The 12,319-nt window shown below is 40.3% G+C and overlaps 2 protein-coding genes and 1 long non-coding RNA gene across 6 annotated transcripts in view; 1 reads left to right on the forward strand and 2 right to left on the reverse strand.

The window, feature by feature from the left end:
* Positions 1-4,780, forward strand: part of LOC139543963 (arrestin domain-containing protein 1-like) — a 41,192-nt gene extending 36,412 nt beyond the window's left edge. For both annotated transcript variants that reach the window (XM_071350567.1, XM_071350568.1), the window contains 2 exons: positions 2,232-2,697; positions 2,809-4,780. In XM_071350567.1, coding sequence (XP_071206668.1) covers positions 2,232-2,697; positions 2,809-2,882 — 540 coding nt within the window. In that variant the 3' untranslated portion in view covers positions 2,883-4,780. The remainder of the gene's footprint in view (positions 1-2,231; positions 2,698-2,808) is intronic.
* Positions 4,781-7,209: 2,429 nt separating this feature from the next.
* On the reverse strand, positions 7,210-10,554 carry LOC139543965 (uncharacterized). The gene is made up of 3 exons (XR_011668778.1): positions 10,538-10,554; positions 10,196-10,313; positions 7,210-8,550 (listed from the first exon to the last, which is right to left on the reverse strand). It is a non-coding gene; the product is annotated as an uncharacterized lncRNA (long non-coding RNA).
* Positions 10,555-10,814: 260 nt separating this feature from the next.
* The window catches only part of LOC139543964 (myosin-IIIb-like), a 53,516-nt gene continuing 52,011 nt past the window's right edge, over positions 10,815-12,319 (reverse strand). For all 3 annotated transcript variants that reach the window (XM_071350569.1, XM_071350571.1, XM_071350570.1), the window contains 2 exons: positions 11,488-11,560; positions 10,815-11,193 (listed from right to left, as the gene is read on the reverse strand). In XM_071350569.1, coding sequence (XP_071206670.1) covers positions 11,186-11,193; positions 11,488-11,560 — 81 coding nt within the window. In that variant the 3' untranslated portion in view covers positions 10,815-11,185. The remainder of the gene's footprint in view (positions 11,194-11,487; positions 11,561-12,319) is intronic.

The raw sequence follows: 12,319 nt of genomic DNA on the forward strand, positions 1-12,319 counted from the left end.
ATCATCCATATATATCTACAGAAATAAGACAGATCCTGCTTCTGTTGCCTGTTTAAGTGTTTGGTTGATAGCCTACCGATTCCGTGAGCACCAAGGCTCACGCAACAATTTAACAAATTGGGCTGTTTTTAATCTTTGCTATGCTCTAATAAATTTCCTTAGAACAGCCTCTCTGGTGTTATTTGTAATTTATTTAGTGTTGTTTACACTGTTCCAAATTGTCCGAAATTATTATTTATAATAATAACAACCCTCCTTTTCCCTTGAGCTCCTTATTATTATTATTATTATAATAAGTGTCACGGTCATCGTTGCATGAAGAAGTGGACCAAAGCGCAGCGTGGTAAGTGTTCATGATTTATTTTCAAAAAAACACTCGAACAAAATAACAAAGAGCAAAACGACAACGAACAGTTCTGTCAGGTGCAGAAACACAAAACAGAAAACAACTACCCACAAATACAGGTGGGAAAAGGCAACCTAAGTATGGTTCTCAATCAGAGACAACGATAGACAGCTGCCTCTGATTGAGAACCACACCCGGCCAAACACACAGAAATACAAATCATAGAAAAAGGAACATAGAATGCCCACCCAAATCACACCCTGACCAAACCAAAATAGAGACATAAAAAGCTCTCTACAGTCAGGGCGTGACAATAAGTAATGTCATTATCATTAGTAGGCTTAGTATAGTAGCCTTGTATAACCACCGTAGGCCTAAGAGCGCATCCTGTTTAGTCTTAATATCGTAACTTACTTAGGCCTATAATTCAATAGTTATATAGGCTACTGTATCAATTAATCATTCATTCGTTCATGTCATCACACAGCATACGAGTCATTCATGATGTGAAATGCAATCAAGCATTTTAGTTTTAAAATAAAATAAAGCGATAATTTGAATAATTAGCGTAAACAATAAATAGGCTTAAAACGTTCCATTTCAGAAATTGCATTCGCGAATGAATGCGACTGTTTTTAGTCTTTGCTGTAATAAAGGCTTTAGAAAAAAAAAAATAGAATTACAACAGACTCTCTGGTACGCTAATAATTTATTTAGTGTTGTTTACATTGTTACAAATGGTCAGAAAAATTATATTGTAAACTAACAGCGCCTGTTACATAGGCCTAATATGCACGCAGTGCTTGCTCCTTATCTTATTTTTCTTGATCTCCAGTATTTTCCACAACTAGTCAAATTTATTCCACACATCTTCCCCTTTACCTCCTGCGCAACCAGCAACCTGCTTCGAGTTTATTTGTCCTCTGCATCCATTATGCTGTCACGTGTTACAGTGTTCAGAGTTTGTTATAACCAATTTATTGATGTGATTATGATATGCTATAGGTCAGGTCCTATTGGTCACGTGCATTCGAAGCATACATGTGTCACGTAAAGAGCAATGAGGGATTTCGGTAACAGAACTTTTCAGTCAGAAATGGGTGTAATTATGTTGCAGCTTCAGCAACATGGACAGTGCGATACACACTGATGTTCTATGGTGCTCGCTGCAGCAGGGAAGAGAGAGAGAAAATGGATGCTAGTCACACAGTCACTGCTCTCTTTTTTTCTTTTTACACAGCGCAGCAAGTCTGAGCCAGATGGCACAATCAAATGAATTGCCGTCGGATTCCCTCTAGTCATTTGTGTCTCTTAATTATTTCATCAAACAGTTTGCTTAAAGCATTAGACAAGCTCAGTGTATATAGTTGATTTGATTAAAACACAGGATGTGTCTATATATGGAAAAATGCATGTTTAAAAATGTCCAATCGATTGGTCGAAAGAACAGACAACTCTTGGTCGACCAAGATTTTGTTGTTGTTGGGAACAGCCCAAAAATTATGACAATGCCCTTTTACTGTAAGAGCTGTTTGAAAAAACCACCAGAAATTTACCAGCCGGTAAATTAGTTAGTAGACCAATAAGAAAGAGCATCCCAAACCGCTCTGCCAATAACAGCTAGTTTTCAGTTTTCCCCTCCCCACTCAGACCACTCCCAGACAGTCCTAGCCAAATTCTTGCTTGAGAAATTACTCTTTACTAAGAAGCTATTTTTGTTTCTTTTTTACAATTTTAATTGAAAACAATCACAGTAAGGTACTTAATTGTTAACCATAAATGGTTTGATATTGAGATGAGAATAGCTGCATTGGTGTGTTAAAGGAGCATCTTGGAATGATAGGATATTTAAACACATTTACATTGTATCTTGTGACCGCTGCAGGTATCACTAAAGTCCCCCGAGACAGTTGTCACTTTACCCATCTACATCGGGAACATCGCTGTCAACTTGATCCCGTCACGACCTATGCCCTCAACTCCAGCCCCAACAACCATCAGCCCCAACCCCGGCCCAGAAGGGGTTACCCCGAGCGCGCCCCCGGCTGAGGAGGACTTGGAAGAGGTGTTGGGTGCCGGGGGTTCAGTCAGCGAGGAGATCCCCACAAAGAGTCACTCCCAGCAGGACCAATCCGGCCAGCCCCCCACCATGTCCCCCAGTGCATTCAGCTACGCTCCCGGTGCAGCTTTCCCACCCAGCCAGCGATGTGCCAATGACACCTCGGCGCCTCTGTTCTGTGTGTCTACTGGGGCCACCATCCCCTTCTTCACAGAAGGAAACGCCACCCCAGTACCCACGTCCTGTCCTCTCATACTCCCGCCTGAGTACAGCACCTGGGACTTCACACATGGTGAGTCACCCCCCCCCCCCTCAAAACGGTGTTAGTATGATGATCAATGATTAGTGAACAATGGCCTACTATATAGTCTGACTTTCTCTGGTTTGTCTGTGTATCTTACAGAACCCCCTCCCACATATGAGGAGAGCTGCAGCAGTAACAACTCCAGCTTCAACAACAGCAGACCGCAGGAGTGAGGACTGAGCATAATGCAGCTCACAACCACAATTACACTCCCTAAAGGACCAATAGGATACTGCAACCCTTTCTCCAAGTGCACAGAACATGCTCTCCTCCTAAATATTACTTAAAAAAAATGTTTTAAAGGGATCATATCAGATTTTGTATTATAGTTTATACACCCTTCTCCCTGGCTTAAAGGACCTGCTGTTATATAGATGGAATGAGAGCGCAAAGTCCCTGTGCATAACAGGAGGACTTCAGAGACAACTTCTAGAAGGTAGGATATTCCATAATTGGAGGCTATTGGAGACTAAACGTAGTGGGTAATACAAATTGTGAATATTCTTGATTTGTTGACTTGAAATTGTTGTAGGCCTGCTACTATATCTCCTTTTCCATCCTTCAAACACAACCAAAATCTGGCCTTTATTGTAGTTTCCTTCCAAATGTGCATACTACTGTAATTCCGATCCACTTCCACCGCAGTGGCTCCCTCTTTTGATGAGTGGAGTAGGGGTGGCCTAGCTGGACATGAGGTCCTTAGCATGTCTACCCCCTGGTGGCCATTAACGGAAGAGAATGGAGCCTATTGGAAAAGCTTCAGACCTTCACTAAAGTATTGGAGTTCAATGATGCCTGCTGACGAAGAACATACTCCATCAACCTGTGATCTACTGACAAGGGACTTCTGGAATTTGCATCTTATCTTGTCACACCTCATCATCCTGAAACAGACAAGCGGGACATTGTACTCTTGGGTATGCAGGGGAACTGACGTAGCAAGGGTTGATATGCATTTATGACATCTGATGCAAACACCAACTTTTCTTTCACCTTCTTTACCCTGAATTAATGGAGATGATCTGTTGATTTTCCCCATGTGGCCTTAACTCATTCTGTTCTACCTACATTACTATGTGCTGATGAAGACAGTTGTCTTCAGGGTTGCTGTTGCTTTTGAAATGGCAGTCAATGCTGATCAAATGTGTTGGTGTGACAACCAACAGTGTTAAATGTTCAAGCACAAGACAGCACTTTTTGACAGTTTGAAAACTGCAAGTATATGTTTTTGTGTGTGAATGTGTATAAAGTGTACCAGTTTGTGTGTGGCTGATCGCCCCTCCTGTCTTTGATAGTTGATAGCGTTGGACATCTCAATTTGAAAGCCAAACATCAGGCAATATCATCCACTCTGTTTGTATGACTGTTTGTTTTGTATGTCTGTCTTGTTTCTGTCTCAATTACAGCATCCTTTTTTATTTATAAGCCAATCTCATTGTGGCTTATGTATTCACAGAGTTGCATGAAACAACCTTTAGCAACTGCTGTGGGAATACATGTACCGTCATCCCTCCTCAAATGGTAGCCTATGTAGTACAGTCAGCCTTTAATACCAGAAAATAGATTGCAGATGATATTGGGAATTGATCTGTGGTTCAGACCACTCCTCTATACTCATTTTTTATTTGTATTTTACCTTTATTTAACTAGGCCAGTCAGTTAAGAACAAATTCTTATTTTTAATAAGGTATCAGCTCTGAAAGAACCATAGAAATTACACCTGTATTTACCATGTGCTATTCCGTTATCTCCAAGATTGCTACGGCAGCTTGGTTCTCGAGTCATTTCAGGCTGCCTTTATCAATCCTGCCCCATTGTTTGTATTTCTCTTCACGAAAGTACAATAGCTTTATAAACTCCGACATGTTTTTCATTGTACATTCTTTTCCCCTCACAAATGGGTGTGTGGTTTTGTATTTTTCTATTTGTAAACAATTTTCTGGTGCATATGGTAGCCATTTGAGAGAGAAAAAATATCCTGAAAAATAGTAGCATCCTGGTTAATCAATGTAATATTTCAACTTGTTGTAAATCCAAATTGTACAGTGTACCAATAAAATTATCTGCCATATCATTTGTACTGGTTTTGTAAAGGAAAGTGGTTTGTTGGGCCCTATATTTAAGAAACCTGTCCCGAAGTACATAGATAGTTAGGTTATGAAGCTATAAAAGTGGTTGGCTAAGGAGAATAAAAAGGTGACCTCAGGTGCCGTCAAAATAAATGGGTTTATCAACCATGTGCGCTCTGCCAGGGATTTTTTTCCATCCTTTATGCCTCATGCTACAGAAACAGGAGACAGGCTCTTGGTCCTATGAGCCATTCCGGCTTGTGCAAGGCTACTTACTCACATGTCTTGGTGTGACTATTATACACTATACTTTAGCTGCCTTCCTTATAATGCTTTGACAATGGTATGATAGCCAAGACAATGTCCAGTAGCCAAGATAATGGGCGCAACAGGGGAGAGCGTGAGAGGAGCAAGGAGGAACCAGCCTGATCGTCTCAGGGCTCACCACTTCACTGTTTACTGCAGCTCCGCTCTTCCTCTGTTGCCATAGAAACTGCTTAGCCCGACTCCATCATCCTCCCTGTGTTACACAAAGACATGGACCACAGAGCTTATGTCTGTTTGCATACATGCCTTCGGATGGAGGGACTATAATCTGCAAGGGCAACATAATATCACATAATTTCCCATAATCTGTGCTCTATCACTGCATAATACTCTATGCTGGAATGAGTATCCCATGCTGAGTTTGTTCAGGTGTCATGATACAAAAGCTACACTGTTGGATCTTTTCTAAGGGAAGAAAATATTAGGGCCAACTTCTATACTCTGTATTGCTTTGTCCTGAGTGCCACCATCTGCTGTGATGACACCGACCAGGTGTGTGGACTATAGGCCTTTATCATTATCAGGGGATAGCCAGCATGAGGGTTTGCACTCAGGCCAAAATGGAAGGCTGCCGGTGCGTAGGAGACACACCTGCTGCGTAATAGATGCAACAAGTGCAAACAATTTATGAGATACAGTTGAATCTATATATCATTATTAACCACATGAGGGAGATAGAGAGCCAATAGTGGTGCATTAAAGCGTTTCTCTTGTTTACTGCTAAACTGTTCACCACTTTAATTCACAACATAATCATTTAATTGTATTTAAAAATAAATGTACATCCGTTTGTTAATCAATCAGAAATGACTGAAACAGGCTTTAAAAACGTGTTTACTTGGTTTTTAACATTGTGCAATAACTATAATGTTTAGGCCTACAACAAATATATTTGTAGATGTGTTTAAAATATTTTTGCATTAATGTAGTTTATTAAATCCAAAATTATTGTGCAACAGGCTTTAAAAATATATATTATTTAGTGTCAAGCTCTCCCTCAAATCGGCAGACCTGAAAAGATGAGAGTTGGAGCCAACATTTCTGTCAATAAGGCCCAAAATGATACCAGTCCTCCTCAGGCTGAGGCTGTGAAAGAAGGCAAGGGGAGGTTCAAATTCCTCCCTAGAAAGTTAAGGATTAACCTCAAGGTACACCATCAATGTTTCTATTTTCAAGCTAGAATCCTTAGTTGTTACATCATTTATTTTTTTTAAACTTATGAATGAATATGTTTATAAATTCCTCATGAGCTTAGTTCGACTGCCGTACCCAATCGGAACCCAAAATATAAACTTGTTTTAATCCAATGTTGGTAAACCATGCAGATCAGCTTGTCTAGTTGTCCGGTCCTCTGAGGCAGAGCAGCTTGTCTAGTTGTCCGGTCCTCTGAGGCAGATCAGCTTGTCTAGTTGTCCGGTCCTCTGAGGCAGATCAGCTTGTCTAGTTGTCCGGTCCTCTGAGGCAGATCAGCTTGTCTAGTTGTCCGGTCCTCTGAGGCAGAGCAGCTTGTCTAGTTGTCCGGTCCTCTGAGGCAGATCAGCTTGTCTAGTTGTCCGGTCCTCTGAGGCAGAGCAGCTTGTCTAGTTGTCCGGTCCTCTGAGGCAGAGCAGCTTGTCTAGTTGTCCGGTCCTCTGAGGCAGATCAGCTTGTCTAGTTGTCCGGTCCTCTGAGGCAGATCAGCTTGTCTAGTTGTCCGGTCCTCTGAGGCAGATCAGCTTGTCTAGTTGTCCGGTCTTCTGAGGCAGATCAGCTTGTCTAGTTGTCCAGTCCTCTGAGGCAGATCAGCTTGTCTAGTTGTCCGGTCTTCTGAGGCAGAGCAGCTTGTCTAGTTGTCCGGTCCTCTGAGGCAGATCAGCTTGTCTAGTTGTCCGGTCCTCTGAGGCAGATCAGCTTATCTAGTTGTCCGGTCTTCTGAGGCAGATCAGCTTGTCTAGTTGTCCGGTCCTCTGAGGCAGATCAGCTTATCTAGTTGTCCGGTCCTCTGAGGCAGATCAGGACCAGGGTCCCATGAGGATGAAAATGTGCAAAATACAGATAAGCATTGATGTTTCATGTGTTAGGTTCTTATTTTTCAGAGTAAATAACTCACGGACCCTAGAGAAGCTTTAGCCAAGTTTAATTCTGCCCAAAGGTTCTGTACAGCTGTAATTCAGACAGCAAAACATTTCTCACCATCACAGTTATATACATCCCACTTAAGACACTCCTCCTTCTCTCCAATCCTTACATGTTATGGTTCAACAAGAAACGGGTAACAGGATACCAAACCCTTATTACTCCCTTAAGGGGATCTGACCTCACCTCCTGACCTTACCTAATCCACAGATGTCCATCTGTCTTTCCTGTATCAACACGGTGCTCTCCTCCCATCCCCCAACACATCCAAAGCCACTCTGTCTTTCTACAGATCTCACTCCTTAATATAATATGCGTCTGATCTATCATGTCTTTAATATCTCAATGTTCAAAATGTCAAATCCAACACATTTGATGAACACAAACTATGTAGGTCTGCTGATATTCATATTACCTTTCTCTCTCTTGTCTCAACCACCCTGCGAAGTGCCAAAAAATGTCACATTTACACTTGAGTCACATTAACACTTCGTTCTAAACCCGAGGAGAAGAAGCACACACTATATTTTTCAGGATGTTGTCTGCTATCAGCAAAGGCTTGCAGAATCCCTTCAAAACGTTCCATCAACAAGAACGTGTAACATTTATTAATTAAAAACAATGCATTCAAATCCTTTCCATTGTTTTAATCCTTTATTTCTCCTATTTCACTGAGGTGTAACCCATATGGTTAAAATAAATTCATTGTAAAACAAGTCACATATTCTCCCAATAATTTCATGGGTAAACCTAATAATCAACGTTTCGGGGAATGCAGTGCCTTCTAGAGAGTAATTAATTACAAAGTATGCTGCTTGAGTGGAAACCCTGGAACAGATCACCAACCACTGACTCATTTAATCACTAAACGGACTGTATGTTGAAGAGGAAGTAATTCACTGATCGGAGGTTCAACAAGCTGTTTAATCTATCCATGTGCATTTTGTTCAGCCTCACCAATTTGGAGTTGTTATTGCTGGTCATTCACCACATTTGAGTTGGCTAATAAAGCAAAAGAATTAGGGTTAATTGAAAATCACAATAAATTTAATGAGTCATACTTCTGTGAAATATGAACATTATAAAAAGGCAACTTAAAAAATGTTTTTTTTATGTGTAAACAGAACAAAAATATTTGAATTTAAAACACATTAATCAAAGTTGTCACGGTGACTCCACTGTCGGGAACTGGCAGGATCTATATCCTCATCTTCTCATGATTGAGTTAAGTTTTTCCCGCATCAGTTGAGCTTGCCTAATCTGCATGACAACTCCCAGGACCTTCTTCACTCTTGGGTCTGCACAGTACTTCCTCCCATTGGCATGTAATCTACAGTACAAGAAGAGAGTGGGACGTCGAGGGTGCAGTCCAGATATAGGTACTTCTCTGATCTTTACAATGCCTGGAGAAGTATTTTGCATCTAAACAACCCCATTAATATGATAATGGAACTCTAATCTGTATCTGGAATGCACCCGCACCAGTCTTATGGTTATTGGCATGTGTAACAGAAGAAGTGAATAGGGAATCTTGAAAGATAAGACCAGAAGTGTCATGCCCATAGATCTGCTCAGATTTGTCCATATGTTTTTCTCCAGATGTTAAATGATTTACTAAAATTCATTTTAAACCCACGTTTTATAATTGTTTATAAAAAAAGATCTGTCAGCCGTATTTTGCAGAGGGGGCACAATGACTGGACCAGGCAAAGAGTACATCCCCCACCCATTCTCCCCAGTAAGTGGTTCTTTCCTAGGTGCACCACGGAGCAAAGATATGGTAGACAGGACGCTAGACACTATAGTGTGTGCAGACCACAGGCGGCCGGTAGCACCTTAATTGGGGAGGACGGGCTCATAGTAACGGCTGGAAAGGAATATGTGGAATGGTATTGAAGACATCAAAAACATGGTTTCCATTTGTTTAATACCATTCCATTTACTCCATTCCAGTTATTATTATGCGATGTCCTCCCTTTAGCAGCCTCCTGTGGTGCAGACAGTATCATCAGTGGAGGAAGAGAAAGAGTTTGAAATTATTTTAGCTGCAAGTGATGGGCAGGATTCACAGGAGGTATGTTTGTAAATTAATTAGAACAAGCCATGTACAGTAGCCTATTTATTCCTTCATGATAAATACATTTAAAAAAACAAATGTTTCTGTATAATACAAGCCACCTAGCAATTTTATGAAGTTGGCTTTAGGTAGTCAGGTACTCAATCTCCCAACCTAATAACTAGCTACCAAGCCATTTCAGGATAATCAAGTTAGAGTAGCTTGTCTATCTTTTCTGGCAAGCCTATGGGGGTTGTTGTGTTAGCAAAGACAGTAGCCTGCCCTACATGCAGTGGTGTACTACTACTTAAGTAGTTTGAGGTATCTGTACTTTACTTTTATATTTTTGCCAACTTTTACTTCACTGCATTCTTAAAGAAAAATAATGTACTTTCCACTCCATATATTTTCCCTGACACCCAAAAAGTACTCATTACAGTACATTTTGACAGGAAAATGGTCAAATTCACACACTTATCAAGAGAACATCCCTGGTCAACTCTACTGCCTCTAATCTGGCGGACTCACTAAACACAAATGCTTCGTTTGTAAATTATGTCTGAGAGTTGGAGTGCACCCCTGGCTATCGATCAATAAAAATATATATATATATTTTAAAAATTGTGCTGTCTGGTTTGCTTAATAAGGAATTGTAAAGTATTTATACTTTTGATACTTAAGTATCAAAAGTAAATGGAATTTCTAAAATGTACTTAAGTATATTTAAAACCGAATACTTTGACTTTTACTCAAGTAGTATTTTACTGGGTGACTGAGTCATATTCTATTAAAGGTATATCTTTACTTTTATTCAAGTATGACAATTGAGTACTTTTTCCACCACTGCCTACATGCAATCTATATGCACCATTTTCTTTAGAGAAATTGTGACATTACAGGACAAGTGGTGAGGACTCACACAACAGCGCTGATCTCACATGCACCATGGCTGTGTTGGACATCATATCGCTCCACTCGCATTAGTAAGCTCAAAGGAATGTTCCTGGATGTCCCAACACAACATTTTGGAATGGCTCCTGGAAGAGGCAGTTATATAATTACAGTAACCATGTCAGAACTACACAAAGATCCAGAATTAACATGATATTCCTGAGTAACAGATGAATAACCAATCCCCAAAAATGCCTAATGAAAATCCATCAATACTGAATCAATTAAAAACCAGCAAGATCACACCCCTCAAGGACTGGAGTTGTGCACACAGTATTTTAATAAAATGTTCACTGGTGCATCACATTACCATGGATGGAGTAGATGGTGAGACACAGCACAAAAGCCAGAACCCTGAGATCCATCAAGGAGATTTGGAGTCCTACAGTATCAGGTTGATTAGATCTATGTCCCAGTGTCAGACTCCTGTTTGCCTGTTGTGATCTGTCTACTACTCTGAATGTGGTCACTGGATGGAAATATATCAGTTAAAAAACAAAACCACTCCTCTCTACAGGTCTGCGTGCCTATTGGCTTATTCTTTAACGGTAAAAAACTCACTGATGACTGAAGTGAAAGAGCCATGATGTGTTAACACCGAAGCATTTTCATGCAGATTTTATTATGATGGGGGGAGAAGAAAAAAAACTTGACAACCAGATATCTAAAATGTAAACAAATAACAATATTCAGTAAATCACAGAATGTAAACATTCCCACTGCATAATTTACATTTAAATAAACATATAAAACAACAATACAATCAGAAACATAAAACCCCTTAACACACGTAAATTAAAATCGTTACAAAATAAAACATAACAAATAAAATACTAGTAAACAAGGAAATATCTCCTTACAATTTGTTCATGGATAAAGCTTAGACAGAATAAGACCCAGTTAACTCATTCAGTTGGGGGAAAACAACAAATAGCATTAACTCCCTCCATCCCATGGGTTATGAATCTGCAACAGACACAAAAATAGCATAAGTCAGTGTAAACCACTGCTTGGCTAAATACTTGATTCTGCTTGAAAAGGTGTTGGTTATTTATATGTATATAAAATACATGCAAGAAGAAAGGCGTGCACACTCAGACTTGCACAACATTATGGTGTGTTGGGTTTTGGGAGGCAGCGTGGGAGCGTAATGAAATGGGAATGAATAGAGCTGACATCATTCCCTATTCTATATGATAAAGACATGTCTAAAAACAATATATTGCACAATGTTATGCCCTGCCCAGAACTATGACCTACCGGTCCTCCTCCAGGAGGGGTTGGTGGTACTGTGAGAGATAGAGGGGCTCTGATCCTGGCCATCTGGAAAATGCTGCAGAAACATTTGACCCACGTTAAACAATTTAAAAGGCAATGCTACCAAATAATAATTGAGTGTATGTAAACTTCTGACCCACTGGGAATGTGATGAAAGAAATAAAAGCTGAAATAAATCACTCTACTATTATTCTGACATTTCACATTCTTAAAATAAAGTGGTGATCCTAACTGACCTAAGACAGGGAATTTTTATCAGGATTAAATGTCAGGAATTGTGAAAAACTGAGTTTAAATGTATTTGGCTAAGGTGTATGTAAACATCCGACTTCAACTGTATATATATCACGGTCGCAAGGCATACGAACTAACAGGTTATAGAGCAAACACAATTATCACAATACATAGGTTGTAATATGTTTTTTCCCCCAGTGATTTTCCCCACACCGCTATTGTTCATAAAGTCAGTGTCGTCCAAAACAGAGTTTGGTAAGTGACTGCGACGCTTTGCATGGCCCGGTACCCTGGGCAGGCGGACACATCTCCTTAGGAGGACCAATAGAATGGTCAAAAATCAGTAAACCCCCAACCACACGGGGCACCGGGGTCACTCAAAGCAAACTTGCCGACTGGAACCTCTTCCCCAGACAAGACGTGTGGTTAGTACTTGCCCTTTCTTGGGAAATAGCTACTCTAGTGAAAATGGGATTCCATAAAGTTATTCAACAAACTTGGACAGATTGCCAGGATATGGATTACATCCGACTAGTTTCTACTTGGGCTGTCAACCAATCAAACCTGAGACTGGTGTGTT

The sequence above is a fragment of the Salvelinus alpinus genome, chromosome 18 (genome assembly GCF_045679555.1).
Source record: "Salvelinus alpinus chromosome 18, SLU_Salpinus.1, whole genome shotgun sequence".
NCBI lineage: Eukaryota > Metazoa > Chordata > Actinopteri > Salmoniformes > Salmonidae > Salvelinus > Salvelinus alpinus.